This window comes from Capra hircus, chromosome 4 (assembly GCF_001704415.2).
Source record: "Capra hircus breed San Clemente chromosome 4, ASM170441v1, whole genome shotgun sequence".
Classification (NCBI taxonomy): Eukaryota; Metazoa; Chordata; class Mammalia; order Artiodactyla; family Bovidae; genus Capra; species Capra hircus.
In genome coordinates, this window is record NC_030811.1 from 87559299 (window position 1) to 87577977 (window position 18679).

An 18679-nucleotide genomic window follows, 5' to 3' on the forward strand; every position below is an offset into this window, starting at 1 on the left:
TTATCTGAGTCTTCATACAGAAAAAAGCAAACAACTCATGTGCCTCACTCAGCAACTACTTTTTAGGTAAAAAAAAAAAAATTCAAAAATGAAATACAAGATTCCAATATTCCCACTTTTAGAAGTTCACAACTTGCCACCCTCAAAGAAAAAAACTTATATGAATCATGCAGAAACTATAAAAATGATGATGTAATAACCAGATAGTTGCTGATATCGATGCTCACAGCCTGATGTAAATGTATCTTCCCTAAGTTATACCTGGTCATGTACAATGTCTTTATCAGAGAAGACAGAATTAGAATACTAAATTTTAGAATACTAAATTTTAGTTAATATATAACTCAATATTTATTATCCAAGTGTTAATGATACAGCAAGAGATAGCTAAAAAGAAGCCTCATTTAACAAGTGGAACGTGTGCTTTGAAAATGAGCTAATGTATTGTAAGCCACCAGTCTGCATTTACTCAGAAAAAAATACCTGTATTTAAGCATTTATAAGATGATTACAGGCTTCCTGGGCGTTTCAAATGGTAAAGAATCCACCTGCTATGCGGGAGACCTGGGTTCGATCCCTGGCTTGGGAAGATTCCCTGGAGAAGCTAACAGCTACCCACTCCAGTGTTCTGGCCTGGAGAATTCCATGGACAGAGGAGCCTGGCAGGTTACAGTCCATGGGGTCACAAAGAGTTGGACATGACTGAGAAACTTTCACTTTGAAGATGATTATAAGACACTGTTTTTCATCAATATTAAAAAAGTGCCTCTCCATAAGAGTATCTGGAGGTGTTTGCTTCTCAACTTTCAAAATATGGTCAAATATGTCCATTTTCTTCAAACCTACTTGAGTACTTACAGGATAGTGTGAAATCATTTTCTTCTGAATCACCAACTCATACCTTTGGACATGTTTTATAAGCTGTTCTGAGAGCAAACTTCAAGGTAGGTAAATCATTAATGAAAGCTTCCAAAGTGAGTTAAGGTTAAAAGGACTATATTTATTCTGGTATGTCTTATTTCATTGTTCAGAAAAAGATGCTATATTTTTAAAAATCCTGTTAACTGATCTTATTATATTATGACTAAAGCCAGCCAAGAAGCAAACTAATGATACAAAGCCATTGCAAATAATGTGATTCTTAACTGCATTTTAAACAAGCTCACTTTGAACCCCTCTAATTTCCCAACAGATGATATTCTATATTTACCAATGCATACATCAGTCTGATCCAGGCTCAGCCTTCCCTTTAGAGTGTTTTATGAAGCAAATTCTTTTAAGAAAAACACCTATACTGTATCCTCCTAAAAAACTAACAATGATGTTGCTCCCCTCAAAACTTTGAATCTTCATTATAATCGTGCAAAATTTTAAACTTTATTACAACTGGATTAAGACAGAAAAGCTTAGCAATAGCAGAAAGATGTCTACTTACGTGGTCATTTCCTTCTCCAGCTTCTTGCCATACTCTGTTCTGTCTATAGTACCTAGTTCACCACAAAACAAACATACACTGTTACGTTTCTTTATTTTCCATTAAAAATATGCATATAAATAGAACTTCCGACATAGTCCAGTATTAATAATCTGCCTTCCAACGCAGGGGACATGGGTTCAATCCCTGGTCAAGGAAGTAAGATCCCATATGCTGGGCATGACAACTAAGTCCTCACACTCTGGAGCAGGCAGGCCCCAACCGGAGAAGCCCACGCGCCCGGACAGAAGACGCCAACCCGCCCCGAAAGGAGAAGCCCACGCGCCCCGAAAGGAGAAGCCCACACGCCCTGACAGGAGAAGCCCACGCGCCCTGACAGGAGAAGTCCACGCGCCCCGACCGGAGAAGCCCAGGCGCCCCGACAGGAGAAGCCCAGCACGCCCCAACCGGAGAAGCCCACGCGCCCCAACCGGAGAAGCCCACGCGCCCCGACAGGAGAAGCCCAGGCGCCCCGACTGGAGAAGCCCACGCGCCCCGACGGGAGAAGCCCACACGCCCCCCAAAGTCCCACATGCCGCAACTGAGACCCGCCACAGACCAATGAGGAAGTTTCAGAAAGATGAGCGTGTAAAAATGAATCAAACTGGTGTCACTTAACTTACACAAAAACAGGTCGAACTAATTGCGATTATCTATAAGCATCTGTGCAAATCCTTTACTACTGGCTGTGTGCAACCACACACACTAAATTCAGTGAAGCTTATTTGCGAGAAGAAAGCTGCATTGATTAAGAAGGAGTCTGTCAGCTGAGATACTAGTTTCCCTGGGTTAAAATGTTTTATGAAATTCCACTCCAAGATGACATGGAGAAAAATCTTTTCTGTGGGCTTTGTCCTGATAAATTTTAGTGCAGGCTTGACCCTAAATCATTTAGTATTTCAAACTGAACACCACATTTCTTCAGTTTTTATTTTAAAAATGTAAGATACAAAGAAGAAAGTAATAAACACCAGTGAGCTCATTATGCAGTATTAGCAGATGTTAACGTTTTAGGACAAGGTACATTTAAACTCTAACACCTCCCTACACACACACACACACACACACACACACACGCGCACACACACGTGCCTGCATGCACTAGCCACTGTTCATATTCTGGTGTGAATTTTTTTCAGATTTTATTTTCTATATGCAATTTTACACATACATCAATATACATACATGCTTATTTTAAAACACAGAATCACAGTTCACATTCAGTGGCCAATTTTCCATGTCAGTACGTGTGTACATGGGGCCTCCCCGGTGGCTCAGTTAGTGAAGAATATGTCTGCAGTGTGGGGGACCTGCGTTTGATCCCTGGGTTGGGAAGATCCCCTGGAGAAGGGAATGGCTACCCACTCCAGTATTCTCGTCTGGAGAATTCCATGGAGAGAGGAGACTGGCAGGCTATAGACCACAGGGAGGGTCGCAAAGAGTCAGACACGACCGAGTGACTTTCACATGTGTGTATATGTGTATCTTTGTTTTTTCAAAGTTTCATCTATTTCAGTTGCTTCCAGTCTTACTGTTACATGCAATGCCCCATTAAACATACCTGTCCACATATATTACATATGGTGAATATTTTTGTAGAATACATTATCATAATCAAGATGGCTGGATCAATGCAGAGAGCACACTTTAAATCTTGTAGTCATTTCAAAAGTTACAATGCAACATAAGAGGGCCTGGTTCAGGTGAGTGAGCTCTTGACAGGTATGGGAAAGAAGAAAAGTTTTTCTGGCAAAGAGAACACTGCATGTGTGAAGAATGAGTAAGCTGCTTTGGCAGGAGTATGGGTGTGTTGTGTGGATGGAAGGAGGTGGATACATGGTTGAAAAGATCATCCAGGCTCCCTAGGTATGGTATATAAAAACTAGTAGACATTATGTGTATATGAGTGTACATATATATATGTACATGTATATGTGTGTGTATATGTACCTATATATACTTTTCTTCAGATTCTCCAACATATTGAGTAGAGTTCACTGCGCTACCCAGTAGATCCTTGTTGGTCATCTATTTCATATCCAGTAGTGCATACATGATAATCCCAACCTCCTAATTAATCCCTCCCCAAGAAGCAAAGTCAAATATTTAAGTGTAGCTTTTATTTTAATAAAATACTTGCTTAGATTCTTGACCACTTTCTCCCCTGGCTTCCAGAACCTCATTCTCCTCGTCCTCCCGTAACTCTGATCCCTCTCTCTCACTCTTATCCACCAGTTCCTCATGCCCTCTCCTCCCTCCCTGCTGCTGCCCCTCAGAATTTTACACTCACCCCCAGGGTGGCCTCTGCCACCTGTGCAGCTTCAGTGACTCCTGCATCTGTCCGGGAGCCACTCAAATCCTCTCCTTCCTCACAGCCAATGTCTGGTTCAGGTCCCCATCACCTCTTACATCTGCTCTAACAAGAGCCTCCTAACTGGCTCTTCTGATCCCATCAAATCTTTATCTTGCCACCACATCTTCTATTTGGGAACAAAAATGTAATTATATTGCCTCTGTTAATAACCTTAAATGACAGTCCACTGGATAAAGGACAAAGTCCAAGAGCCATAATAAGCCCTATTAGTCCCTTTGCAATCTTACCACAATAAGCCACACAATGACTTTCCAGATTTTTTTTAATCCCCATACTTTCTCCTCATCCCAGTAGCTATGGCACTGTGCAGTCACCATCTGGGGTTGGGGTTAGGGGGCGAGGATACCACAGCATAAAAGGAAACAGAGCCCAAGTCTGCTTGATCATCACATTCCTGAAGCCTTTGCCCTTGGGACTGGAGAGGAAACGGAGCACGACAAAAGATGCTGCTTCAGTTTCATGAGACTAAGCTCTGTCCTTTCAGACAAAAAGCCACTGTCCACATGCAGAGATGAGATGGAGGGGAGATGTGCTGACAGCCTTGCTCCTCTAAGCCCTTCTTCATTCTCCTCTCTCTACCTGGACTGCCTCTTCCTAGCCTTCCTCCTGGAAAAGACTGGTCCTTCACACATGAGCTCAGTATGACCTCTTCCCAAGTGGCTTAGCTCCAGCAGGGTGACCCACAGGGTTCCAGAGTAACTGACGCACGATTCAACAGACTAAGTCAACCCTAGAACAGACAGGCCACGGTTCATACCGACCTCCTCCTCCCGTTTCCGCTGGTGTGAGCGCCTGGAGAAGACGGCTATGCCATTTACCTTTGTGCCCTTGGTGCACAGCCTGCTGCTCTGTCTGCGGTACCTGAGCCTGCTCCAAAGACGTTCAAGGATCTCACAGAGCCAGCAACACGCAGACCGTTTATAAGACCATTCCAACAATCATTCTATTTTGTACACGTGTCTTGCATATTGTGGGGTTAAACAGAGATACAGCAGAACACCACCGTACTATCTGCAGTAAGGAAGGCCTTTTCTAAATCCAAGCAAGACTGCAAAGAAACCTACAGCTAAACAGGCTTCTGCCTGCAATGCAGGAGACCACCTGCAGGAGACTCAGGTTCAATTCCTGGGTCAGGAAGTTCCCCTGGAGATGGAAATGGCAACCCACTCCAAACTTCTTATCTGGGAAATCCCATGGACAAAGGAGCCTTGCGGGCTACAGTCTATGGGGTTAGAGTTACAAGAGTCAGACACGACTTAATGACTAAACCATCAAACACTGTCCAGCATTACAACTAAAGATTTCATACCATTTTGGAATCACATTTAATTACATTTCTATCTGACCCAAATATCTCAATAAGTTTAGTAGTTTTAACTACTGAAGACTTAGTAACAGTATAAATAACAAGTATGTGACATGGATAAATTTGTGATTTCCTAACTGGTAAAATTAGATTATGTTATAAAGGGGGTTTTCAAACCATCTTACACATCAGGCACTGTTCTAGATACTCTGGACACAACCTAGAACGAGAGTGCCACTTTTCTACTCTCACTGGATTTCTGTGCAAGTAGGAAATCCTTTCACTATCAGACCCCAAACTGCATGTGATAGGGTACCACTGCTAAAATATTAAGGTAGTTAACTTAAGACAGGAACTGTTTTTCTGTTATACCTTTCTTCCCATTTGAGAAGCTGTAATAGCCTGGCAGGCTGCAGTCCATGGGGGTCGCAGAGTCAGACATGACTGTGCGACTGAACTGAACTGGATAAACAAGTAACTCAATAAATCAACAAGATAAGTGTAATAACTCATAAAAGGGAAATAAAGCAGTGATGCTACAGTAACTTTGGAGTGGACTGGGGACAAAGGTCTTTCTGAGAGAGAAATAAATGATAAGAAGCTGGGGCAGGTTCTACATGGCCCCTAGCCAGGGAGGAAATGAGAACATTCATGGAACAGTGAGAAGGTCACTGTCAGTGGGTTGTACTCAGAAAGCAATAAGCAATGAGACTGAGGAGGCAGGAGGGGGCCAGATCAGGTGGGCCGGTAGGCCAGTGGAAGATGTATTTATTTCAGGCTATGGAAAACCATCGAGCATAGATGTGACCTGTCATATGTTTGTAAAAGCTCATTTTTGAAACACATTTTTTCAAAAAAATATTTTAAAGCTCCTCCTGGGAGTGTGTGGAGAACTGGATACTAGTGGGCAGGGATGAGTGGAAGCACAGAGAGGAATTGGGAAGAAAAAGGATGACTTGGCACAGGCTGCAGCCGGGACATATGTGGTGGCGACATATGCGGTGACTTCAGCCCTGCGGCCGGGTGGTCGAGAGCCAATTAGCAGAGGTCCCCCCTCCACCACTCTCAACCAAGGAGGCCTCTCTGTGAGCTGCTTTCCCCAGGCAGCCACTGTGACAGACATTATCACACAGGAGGATTCTCTGATCACAGACATGAGGAAACCACTGCCTTCAATGGCCTGTCAGGGCCGTTCTGGCTCAAGAATGCTAGGACTCAATTTTTCCCGTTATCTTGTGCAGGAAGCTCCATCAGACACAAGCAAGAGCAGCTTGGACCTTCTGCTTAGATGATCACTCCCCTCTGGCACTCGAGTGGCTGGTGGAGAAGGCAATGGCAACCCACTCCAGTACCCTTGCCTGGAAAATCCCATGGATGGAGGAGCCTGGAAGGCTGCAGTCCATGAGGTCACTAAGAGTCAGACACGACTGAGCAGCTTCACTTTCACTTTTCACTTTCATGCATTGGAGAAGGAAATGGCAACCCACTTCAGTGTTCTTGCCTGGAGAATCCCAGCGATCGCAGAGCCTGGTGGGCTGCCGTCTATGGGGTCGCACAGAGTCGGACACGACTGAAGCGACTTAGCAACAGCAGCAGCAGCAGCAGGGTGGCTGGGCTCATTGCAGGTGACCGAGGTGACTCTGGGAGCCACAGTCACTCCCGGCCTGAGGAGCGGTACCTAGGGGCTCCCCTGCCTTGATACACTAATATGTAAGTCCACAGGGTGGCATCTTAGGGAGAGAAAAGACCAAATGAAAAGTTGGGTTTGAAGCGTTTGCTTCAATTTTAGGCAGAATTTGAAACCACCAATAGAGTAGGGAAAATACCAGAATAAAAGGCAAGATTCCTGGCCCAGGAATTCAGCAATGCCCACTAGCAAGCAATTCCATTCTGGGCATGTTGGCTCAACTTCCTGAGCACTGGTTTCTACATCTACAAAATTATGGGTTTGGGCCAGATGATTCTCTGGGCTCTTTTTCATCTATAAAATTCTGATTTGGTCTCTCATTTATTCATGTCACTTCTTAAGCACCTAGGACAGGTCAGGTATTATCTATCTTCATTTTTGCTACTTTTTATAGAGTTTACACTGTAACTAACCTACTTTTTTAAAAAAGCTTCTCCCCCATAGTAACAAAAAAAACTGACTATTCTACACTACTACCACTATTCTAGAAAAATTAGACATATTTTAAGTTTTTATTCAAACTTAAAAAATAAACTGCCACATTAAACAATATACTTACTGCAAAATATTTTGCCATTATTTGCTATTTGATTTTTCCAGAAATTTCTAGGAATTCTTCCAATGAAATAGTTGGGAGTAGAGGAAATCCTTGAGCAAATAAAAAAAAACCACCATCATGGAAATTTTTACAAAGTACTTAGAACTGAAATATCAGCTATCATTCTAGTCGGAAGCACACTCATCATGCTGGCCTTGACGACACTGACGGCAGAGTTTTCTAATTTTCAACACCAAGGACACACGCCCAAGATCTGCATATTCTTTATATGTTCATAGTTTAAGCAGCAGAATACAGACATTATTTTGATTACTGGCATTTCACGAATAATTTTCATGTTCCTCATATGAGTTTTAGTGAGATAAGAGTAGAAATGGTAAAAGATAAATAGAAAACTAAGTTATTTCTACTTTGTTTTCCTTTTTCCCTGAATTACTGACTTGTCTCAGAAGTTGAGTGTCTCCTTTTCTCCCTTCCTCAGCCCACAGTCTGGTAGGAGACTAAGCAGAACCAGCCAAGATATCATTTGGGAGAAAAAGAAAAGTCATCCATGTACCATCAATTGAACCCCTAGAGACAAATAATCAACAGCTTATTTTCAGGGTACCTCTGGGTGACATTCACACCATGAGACATGACAGATCTCCCCCACGTACTTTCATTTCTGGATTAACATGTAATCCGCAGTGTCTTCCTTTCTGGGTCTCCCTCTGTCTACCTGATTCCTTGGACTTGGGGCTGGTCTGCATGGGTTCAAATAGTGAGCAACTCTATAATCTCAGTCAGTTAAACATACTCAGCCCTCTGAGCCCTGGTTTCCTCATCTGTACTGTATAGATAATAACAGTATCAACCTCATGCCCATGAAGAAATAAAGGCATTAATACACATAAAGCACTAAGAAGAAAGCCCAGAAGATAGTAAATGCCCAATAAATCTTGGCCCAGGAGATTTATCATCCCTTCAACTCGAGTGATGCCAAATCTCTAGGCCTACTCTTTGTGCCAAGATCCAGTCTCTTACCTTCAACTGCCTGGACATTGTTTGCACTTGTACCCAACCTGTCACCTTTAACACAACATGTCTAAAAATGACAATCCCCTTTATTCAGGCTCATTTTCCGGCAGTGCATAATCTCATGAGGAAGATGAGAACTCACAGGATACTACAGAACTGCAGCACTGGTTAAGCTCTGTGCAAACAAGAGGACCAGAGTTCACAAGGCCCAAGTCAACAGAGATTTTAAAGCAAAGGCAAAATCTAACAAGATGGAGATACAAGGGAGGATATCAGGAAATCAGGTCCACAACAAAAAGATAATTAAAGAAAGGTGTTACAAGAGGAGAAAGCTCATAAGAGGTCTATTACAGCAGCAGAGAAGGACATGCTCGCTCAAAAGCTTTTATGACTGTCTAGTTAAAGCCTATGTTTATTGTAAAACTCCCAGACTTTCAAGAGCCTTAGCAAATGCAAGCTTCCTTAAGCAAGGAATACTGCCTGTCCAACAAGGAGGCCCTGGTACCTAGTCTGCCCCATGAAGAGGTCACGAGGTTCTACCTGGAGAAGGACAAGAAGAAAGATCTGAGAGTGTCTGGGGTCCCAGAAGGCTGACTCTCCCACCAGCAAGCATCAGAAAGCTCACTTGCCCTCGTCTCCAGGACCTACATCAAAACCTTTGAAATCCTTCCCATCCAGGCAAATTTCAGGACATCTGGAAGTCTGAATCTGTAAACAGGTTTATAACAGAATACTGACTGTCCTAGGGTAAAAATTACCATAGAGATAAATCACAAAGACACAGAAGGATATATGACAGGGAAGAGGCAATCATGAGTAGTGGTGAGAGAAGGGTATTAGCTTTGTTTTTTATTTAACATTTGTTTTTAAATGTTTCACTTGTTACACAGAACATGTCTATTTTGTGCATGAGAGAGATACCAACTGACAAAATTTGGTTATCACCTCCTCTTGGAAGTCTCAACTGATTCCTAGATGGAGCCAAACACCCATCCTTTCCTTCCCAAGTATTTTGTGCATCTCTGTATCATAGCACTACTCATATCCAACTGCACTGGTTGGCTTCCTGTCCGTTCCACCCATTATACCAAGTTTCCTGGGGGCTGGAAATGCTCCTTTAGGACAGACACTATTGCTGGTACATAGAGCACTCTGTCAACTTTTTAAAAAATGCATGAGAGAGTTGTGAGCTAAGTTTTATTTTAGGCAAAATGAGGGCTATAGTCTGGGAGATAGCATCTCAGATAGCTCTGAGAAACTGCTCCAAAGAAGTGGCGAGGGAAGGACAGTATATACTTAATTTTGGTGAAGGGGGAGTTCACGCAATCAAGCACTTATCTTTGCAAAGGTTTTCTGCCAGTCAAGAGAAACTAATGTCACCATGAAGGAAATAAGTGCTTTTCTAGATATGAGGAGATGCAAGAACTGGGCTCCTAAGATCAAATCCTGAAAACATCTATCTGAAGACCTGTTCTGGCAGTTCTCCAGAGCACAGAGTGCCTCATTTCTGATTTCCATCCTAAACTCCCCTAAAGGGAGTAGCCATAAATAGCATAGTAATGTCTGTGGCTTCCATGAAAGCAGCCATAGATACTATGCAAACAAGTGGGCATGTCTGTGTTCCACTAGAACTTTATGTGTAGATACTGAAGTTTCAATTTCAAATTATTTTATAATGTGTCACAAAATATTTTTCTTTCATTTTTTCCCAGTGATTTACAAATGCAAAAATCATTATACGCTCATAGATGGCGTAAAAAGAGGCAATAGGCCAGATATGGCCCACGGGCCATAGTTTGAGGCCCTTGCCTTCCCTGAAAGGCATGGCTAGCAGTCCATAGTTACTAAGGAAATGCACCTGCAAAGGACGGCTTCACATTTATAACAGGTACTGAGTGACTTGCAGTATGCCTTTCAACAACTCTAAAAACTGAGTTAGTATCACAGAGTTCTGAAAAGATGAAATGAGATAAGGAACCGTATCATTGCAAGTTATGAAGGTTCATTTGTGAGGAACATGGAAACATGAGCTTCTTGTTGATAATTATTACAAATATTAACAATATTGAGCACCTTTTCATGACTAAACCCTCTTCTGTGAGCCTTAAGTGAGGAATCCATTTAATTCTCACAATCATTCTATGAAGTAGGTTCTACTGCTATCTAACTGTTCCAAAGATGAGGAAATTAAAGTATGAAAATAATCCCCCATCGTCTTAACTAAAAAGTGGCAAAGGTGGAGTTTCAGAGCCAGGAAGTCCTACACTCCAGAGCCAGCCTTTTAACTACTGGATACAGTATCTCTTAAGAAGGTAGCAGAAACAGAGACAAAATGTCCAAATATTCCTCTAAATTTCCCCAAGACTGGAAGAGGGAGCTGAACGGGAAGGGCTGGCAAGGAATGCAACATGAACTACATCCCCAGGTGGAAACTCTGTGATCCAAACATCTATGAAGATGCGTGCCGAGGAGGAGCAAGTCTCCACAGCTGGACCATTTTGAGAACTTATATATGCTACTAGGGAACAAGTCAGGTTACTGTCCATCTCACATGTAAATATGGACCAGGCAAAGCCAAGACACAGTAATGGTTAGTACTCCTACTTAAAGAGATTGATTATTTTCTTATGAAAGTAAGGGCCAAATAATTTTTCAGTGATCGAGATAAAATGCATGTAAATGTTAATGCAGTTTTAAAAAAAAGACCAGTTGAACACACATCCCAATGCTCACAGCAGCATTATTTGCAGTTGCCCAAGATATGGAAGCAACCTTAGTGCCCACTGACAGAAAAATGGATAAAGAAGACGTGGTGTATATATACATACACAATAGATTACTACTGAGACACAAAAGAGAACAAAATTTTGGCACTGGCAGCAACATGTGTGAACTTCTTCGGCATTATGCTAAGTGAAATAAGTGAAAAACAAAGACAAATACTGTATGATATTACCCATTACACGTGGAATCTAAAACAAAAACCAACAAACTAGTGAACATAATGAAAGAGACGCAGACTCACAGACACAAAGAACAAACTAGTGGTCAGCAGTGGAGAGGGGGAGAGCAGGGGAGGGGCAGCACAGGGCTTGGAGGGGAGGGTACAAAACTGCTGGGTGTAAGACGGGCTACAAGGGATGTACTGCACAGCACCAGGACTACAGTCAGTATTTTATAATAACTGGAAATGGAAAATAACCTTTCAACATTATGTAAAATAGACTTACACAAAAACATTTTCAAAAATAAAAATAAAACTTGAAAGAGACCGATCCACACAGCTCCAGGTGCGTTTACCGTGGCCCATGTGAGCTCAGCTCTGCTAGCTGCAGGGAGCCATGTGATAGCCCACTCTTCCCAGACTGGGCCAACCTTCAACAGGTGCGTTAGCAGCCCAGTATTTCCTGACTAGCACAGCTGGGTTCAGCACCGGCCCTCCACGGAGTGCATGTAGGTGCACAGCGTGGCTCGTGGAACACCTCCCACAGTTAGATCAGTGTGTGTCTGGACTGAATTTAAAAATGAGTTAGATCAATAGGGGTCCCAGATGTACATATAAAGTCGGCTGAGCTACCACAGAGCACTGAAGGATCCTTGCATTGCAAGGTGGTAACAACTCCACAGAATATTGCTAAATTACAGCATGCACGGGAACCAATGAACACAGAGAGGCCTAAGCATTTCCTTTTGGGGACTGCTGTGAAGAAAGGCACCAGTCCAAGGTGGTGCAGCATCTTCTGGCTGCTCCCTCTGAAGGGGCTTAACAAACACATGAGAATTTTACAGAGCTCAGACACACAGTAAGATTCTCTAGCCCAGCTCATTACTGGCATTCACATAATTTGAAGCAGCCCTGCCGCAGGGTAAAGAATGTGCTCTTCAGGATCACACACACAAAAACAGTTCCTAGGATCCACAGACAGGTATCAGAGGATCCATAAAGACCCCCGAATCACATATCTACGTGCATATTTCTGGGGGAAGGGATTCATAGCAATCATCAGAGACTTAAAGGTCCTGCAAAATCTATGTCACTAAATCCTGGAGTGTACAAACAGGCCTCTTCAAGGTTTCCATGACTTGAGTGCACATCAGGCTGTAAGTCTTTGTGCAGTTTAGTCGAAATCAATGTACACTTGACCAGAGTTGACTTGGGAGCTCACAGTTATGAGCCAGTTTCTCCTCAGTCAAGTTCAAGGACGTGAAAGTGTGTGACACCCTAGTCCACTCACTTTCTCACTCTGCTAAGAAACTTGTTTTAGCTTGTTTTGGCCATGCCACGCAGTTTAGGAGATTTTAGTTCCCTGACCAAGGATTAAATCTGGGCCCTCAGCAGAGTGTGGAGTCCTAACCACTACATGGCCAGGGAATTCCCAGAACTTAATTTAGGTTTCCTTTCTTGATCAGCCAAATGTCTTGCTTCCTATTTGACTGAGAAGACAAGTTCTACAAATCCTCATGTCCAAGTATTCCAACCTTTGGGCACTGACACTCAAATACTCTGTCTTCTCACCCGTTATTGTTGGTGAACTGTTCATGCCTGTACTTCAAGCAAGTATTTCCTCTTAAGCATAACTTTCCTTCCTTTCTCAAGGACAGCACTCAAACGAATCTCTCCGTCTCTCCCAAAGCATCACTTGCTCTTCTATCTTGGGTAATTTCTATCAGCATACAAACAAGCTGTCATTCTCCCATCCTAAACACACACACAGCTTCTCTTGTCCCCATTTCTCCACTTCCATGTTTCCAAAAAGCCCAACCTGTGACGACGCCCAAAATTAAATTTCTGGTATCTACTGCCAAAACTGACCTCCCTCTATCTTCCTCATCTCAATTGATAGTAACTGCATCCAGCTTATGCTGTTTCTCAGACTAAACACTTTAGAATCATCTTGGATTCCTGTCTCTTGTACCCATAATCAATATGTCAGGGAACTGCGTAACTGATTCCTACTTAATATTCAAATACCAGATTAGGTTCCAATACCTTTTCCTGAAACTGCCTGGGATATTTCTGACTTCATAGAGCTCTCTCTTTTCCTATCTATCTCTACCAGCACTTCCACTGTATGTTCTAATGATTGTGAACATCATCTTCTCAAATTCATTACAGATATGAGCTATAGCCAGACCCCTCCATCTCCCACAGCACTAAACACACTCATGCATACTTAGTGAGGACTGCACAAATTTCACTTTGAGTCAATGATTTTTCATCAAGCTTTTAAAAAAATCAATACCACAAACAACACTTACTTGTATTACTTATGTTTGAAAGAGTTATGTTCCCGAGATTTCCAGCACCTGCAAAGCTATCCGTCATGTCTCCAAACACTAGCATCATGAGGGGGAGTCCAGCTCCGTGGATGATGGCAGCCAAAGTCCCCAGCACCATACACAACCTATCAAGCCAATTTGAATAGCGGAACTGAAAAAGGAGAAAATACAGACAACAGAAACAATTAGCACGATGTCATGGAAGGTTAACTCTACTTTCCGAATGCATCCAAAATCTAAATAGTTACCTGTAGACTACTATCGCAGCCACCTTGGCCTAATAACCTAAGAGAAGCAGGCATTTGCTGCATCTTCTTCTTTTTTTTTTTTTTTTGAGTTTTGACCTTCCTCTTTATATTGGACTCAATCTATTCACTTTATAAAAAATTAAACTATAGTTGACTTACAATATATTAGCTTCAGGTGTACAACAGTTACTCAATAATTTAATGGATTATACTCTAAACTTATTATAAAATAATGGCTATATTCCTTATGCTGTACAATATATCCTTGTAGCTTATTTTATACAGTTGTTTCATACCTCTTAATCCCTACCCCTATCTTGCCCTTCCTATCTTCCCTTTCTCCACAGATAATACTCTTGATCTCTGTATCTGTGAATCTGTTTCTTTTTTGTTATATTCATTTATTTTTCAGATTGCACATATGATAACATACAGTGTTGGTCTTTCTCTGTTTCACTAAGCATAATACACTCTGGATCCACTCATGTTGTTGCAAAAGGCATAACTTCATTCTTTCTATGGCTGAATAGTATTCCACTATATGTATGTGTGTGTGTATACCACATCTTTTTTACCCATCTGTCAATGGACCATTAAGTTACTTCCACATCTTGGCAATTGTAAATAATGTTATTAAGAACTCTGGGGTGCAGAGAGCTTTTTAAATTAATGTTTTCACTTCCTTTGGATCTATATCCAAGAGTAGAAGTGTGATTCTATTTTTATTTTTTTGAGGAACCTCTATACTGCTTTCCATGGCAGTACCAATTTACAGCCATACCACCCTGAACGCGCCTGATTTCATCTTCCTTTTCTTACATACAAGGGCTTCATGAGATGCACTGGACATTCTGGAACATTAGAGAGATCTATAACAGATGTTCAAGTTGGTTTTAGAAAAGGCAGAGGAACCAGAAATCAAATTGCAAACATCCGCTGGATCATTGAAAAAGCAAGAGAGTTCCAGAAAAAAACATCTATTTCTGCTTCATTGACTATGCCAAAGCCTTTGACTGTGTGGATCATAATAAACTGTGGAAAATTCTGAAAGGGATGGCAATACCAGACCACCTGACCTGCCTCTTGAGGAATCTGTATGCAGGCCAGGAAGCAACAGTTAGAACTGGACATGGAACAACAGACTGGTTCCAAATAGGAAAAGGAGTATGTCAAGGCTGTATATTGTCAGCCTGCTTATTTAACTTATATGCAGAGTATATCATGAGAAACGCTGGGCTGGAAGAAGCACAACCTGGAATCAAAATTACCGGGAGAAACATCAATAACCTCAGATATGCAGATGACACCACCCTTATGGCAGAAAGTGAAGAGGAACTCAAAAGCCTCTTGATGAAAGTGAAAGAGGAGAGTGAAAAAGTTGGCTTAAAGCTCAACATTCAGAAAACGAAGATCATGGCATCTGGTCCCATCACTTCATGGCAAATAGATAGGAAAACAGTGGAAACAGTGTCAGACTATTTTTTTTGGGGCTCCAAAATCACTACAGATGGTGACTGCAGCCATGAAATTAAAAGATGCTTACTCCTTGGAAGGAAAGTTATGACCAACTTAGATAGCATTTTCAAAAGCAGAGACATTACTTTGCCAACAAAGGTCCGTCTGTCTAGTCAAGGCTATGGTTTTTCCAGTGGTCATGTATGGATGTGAGAGTTGGACTGTGAAGAAAGCTGAGCACCAAAGAATTGATGCTTTTGAACTGTGGTGTTGGAGGAGACTCTTGAGATTCCCTTGGACTGCAAGGAGATCCAATCAGTCAATCCTAAAGAAAATCAGTTCTAGGTGTTCTTTGGAAGGACTGATGCTAAAGCTGAAACTCCAGTACTTTGGCCACCTCATGCGAAGAGTTGACTCATTGGAAAAGACTCTGATGCTGGGAGGGACTGGAGGCAGGAGGAGAAGGGGACGACAGAGGATGAGATGGCTGGATGGCATCACCGACTCTATGGATGTGAGTTTGAGTGAACTCTGGGAGTTGGTGATGGACAGGGAGGCCTGGTGTGCTGCGATTCATGGGGTTGCAAAGAGTTGGACACGACTAAGCAACTGAACTGATAACAGCTCAGTGTAAGAAATATAGTATTTGTGACTCTGATTCCCAGGAGTGGAAGCCACTTTTCACCTCAAGATTTTTCTTGGTTAAAACACCATGATTGCCAAAGGTCCCTCTGAGGACACCATTGAGGAAACATGTTTTGTTGCTTTCAGAAAGTGGCTTGGGTCAAATATCTGCTGCCTAACAGCACTAGCATAAATGTTAAGTGGTATTAATGTAATTAGGCCTCCATGCCTGTGTGCATTCTCAGTCATGTTTGAGTCTTTGCGATCCCATGAACTATAGACCACCAGGCTCCTCTGTCCATGGAATTCTTCAAGCAGGAATACTGGAGTGGGTGGCCATTTCCTCCTACAGGGGATCTTCCCAACAGAGGAATTGAATCTGCATCTCCTGCAGCAGCAGGCGGATCCTTTACCACTGAACCACCTGGGAAACCAATTAGGCCTCCATAGTGAGAAGGAAAGGGAAAGCAATGAGTTAGATACATGCTTTCCAAGACCAGAGCAGATCTGCATAAACTCTTTATTTGCAGGCAAACCACAAGAAAAAAAGAATGAGCTCCTGAGATGCAAACTTGATAAGAGGACACAGTAGGGGAGTGGGCTTGGGGCTGTGACAGGCCCACTTGGGAATCGATTAATACTGCTCCCATTCGGGAGGATCTTCCTGACCCAGGGGTCGAACCCGCATCTCCTGCACTGGCAGGCGGATTTACCTTCTATTAAAAGCTATAAAGTGGAAAAGTATTGAATTCCTCAATAGAGGAAGAAAAGATAATTGATATACAAAGATTTGAGGAAACAAACAAGCATTAGATTTTTTCCCCTTCTCCATACAAATTTAAAAAGAGGTTTCTCTTAAAATTCTGTGTTGTCATGAGGACACCTGGTTCCATCTGAGCTTAACTTTTCTCAAACCTTGAGAGAACCAATGCATTTTTCTTAGGGAAATGTTTGCCTTAAGCTATGTTAATAGACTATGCTTTTACCCTAGACTCTGTCTTCCAGTCTGTTCTGCCTAAGACTCAGAAGGACTTGACAAACTCATGCAAATGTTCTCTTATGCTGTGTTAATGAGACTGTATTTGCTTGGAAACCTGCCTTTCTTCAAGATTTATGTCAATCATTTTATGGCCCAGGACAACTCACCTTGTGCCAGTGTTATTTCAAAATGCATGTTGTAGGTGAGGGGCCTGGTGCCAGTCTCTGAGTTCTGAGACATTTCCTTTCTCTAATTAGCAGACTGCTAGCAGCAATATAACATCTGGCTAAAGACTAGCAGTGGGGCACTCTTTCTGCCCTCTTCTGATGCCTATGTCAGAAGCTTTCTATCTCATTTATTCCTTAATAAAACTTTATTACACAAAAGCTCTGAGTGATTAAACCTTGTCACTGGCTCCAGATTGAATTCCTCTCCTCCAGAGGCCAAGAATTCCAGCATCTTTCATGGCTCAACAACAACCTTTCAATTTGAGGGTAGTAGTAACATTGCTGAATAGGACAAAAGCCTCAGGGCAACCTCCCACCTCTGTCATTTACTCAAAAGGAGACTTTGGAGGGAAAAAAATCTCTTAATAACCTTCACCTTCAATTTCTACGTTTATAAAATGAGGAAAATACTCATATACAGAAAGTTTCACAAAGCTGTTATGGGACTAAAACCAGTACTTCATAATAGAAACATTTATTAGGCATATAATACTAATATACAATATAAGCAGGTACTGTCATCGGTTTTAGAAATATAAAATAGGATTCTTCAGGAGCTTACAGTAAGGGATCAAGCAGACAAAAAAAAATGTATACATAGGGTGAAATGTAAGAAAGTGAAAGTGAAGTCGCTCAGTCGTGTCCGACTCTTTGCAACCCCATGGACTGTAGCCTACCAGGCTCCTCCGTCTATGGGATTCTCCAGGCAAGAATACTGGAGTAGGAAATGCCATTTCCTTCTCCAGGGGAATGTAAGACAAAAGTTTGTTTACAATTAGAGCCCTTTAAATACAAGAAATGAAAACTGTTTGGTCAGATACTTACAAGGAAGAGAGAAGGGATGAACCAGAATCACACAGGGAACAGGGTGATCAGGACTGAAAGTCAAGGGGTGGATTTCCCAGGGCAAAGAAGTAGAAGGTGCTGGCAAGGGAGAGGCTTAGGTAATATCCAGTAGGCAAGATGGTGAACAAGATCTTATCATGGCACCTGGCTGGAGGCCAAAGTCAATGACTTCATTCATTCATGCAAGCATTCATTCAACATTCAAAAAATATTTATTAAGCACCTAGTAAGGAGTACATCCGGAGAAGGCAATGGCACCCCACTCCAGTACTCTTGCCTGGAAAATCCCACGGATGGAGGAGCCTGGTAGGCTGCAGTCCATGGGGTCGCGAAGAGTCAGACACGAATGAGCGACTTCATTTTCACTTTTCACTTTCATGCATTGGAGAAGGAAATGGCAACCCACTCCAGTGTTCTTGCCTGGAGAATCCCAGGGACAGGGGAGCCTGGTGGGCTGCCATCTATGGGGTCGCACAGAGTCAGACACGACTGAAGCGACTTAGCAGCAGCAGCAAGGAGTACATCAAGGCTGTATATTGTCACCCTGCTTATTTAACTTATATTCAGAGCACATCATGAGAAATGCTAGGCTGGAAGAAGTAC

The 18679-nt window shown here is 42.3% G+C and overlaps 1 protein-coding gene across 2 annotated transcripts in view; it reads right to left on the reverse strand.

Annotated features, from left to right (window-relative positions):
* The window catches only part of ABCB1 (ATP binding cassette subfamily B member 1), a 102731-nt gene that overhangs the window by 71102 nt on the left and 12950 nt on the right, over positions 1 to 18679 (reverse strand). For both annotated transcript variants that reach the window (XM_018047299.1, XM_018047300.1), the window contains 2 exons: positions 13677 to 13848; positions 1436 to 1487 (listed from right to left, as the gene is read on the reverse strand). In XM_018047299.1, coding sequence (XP_017902788.1) covers positions 1436 to 1487; positions 13677 to 13848 — 224 coding nt within the window. The remainder of the gene's footprint in view (positions 1 to 1435; positions 1488 to 13676; positions 13849 to 18679) is intronic.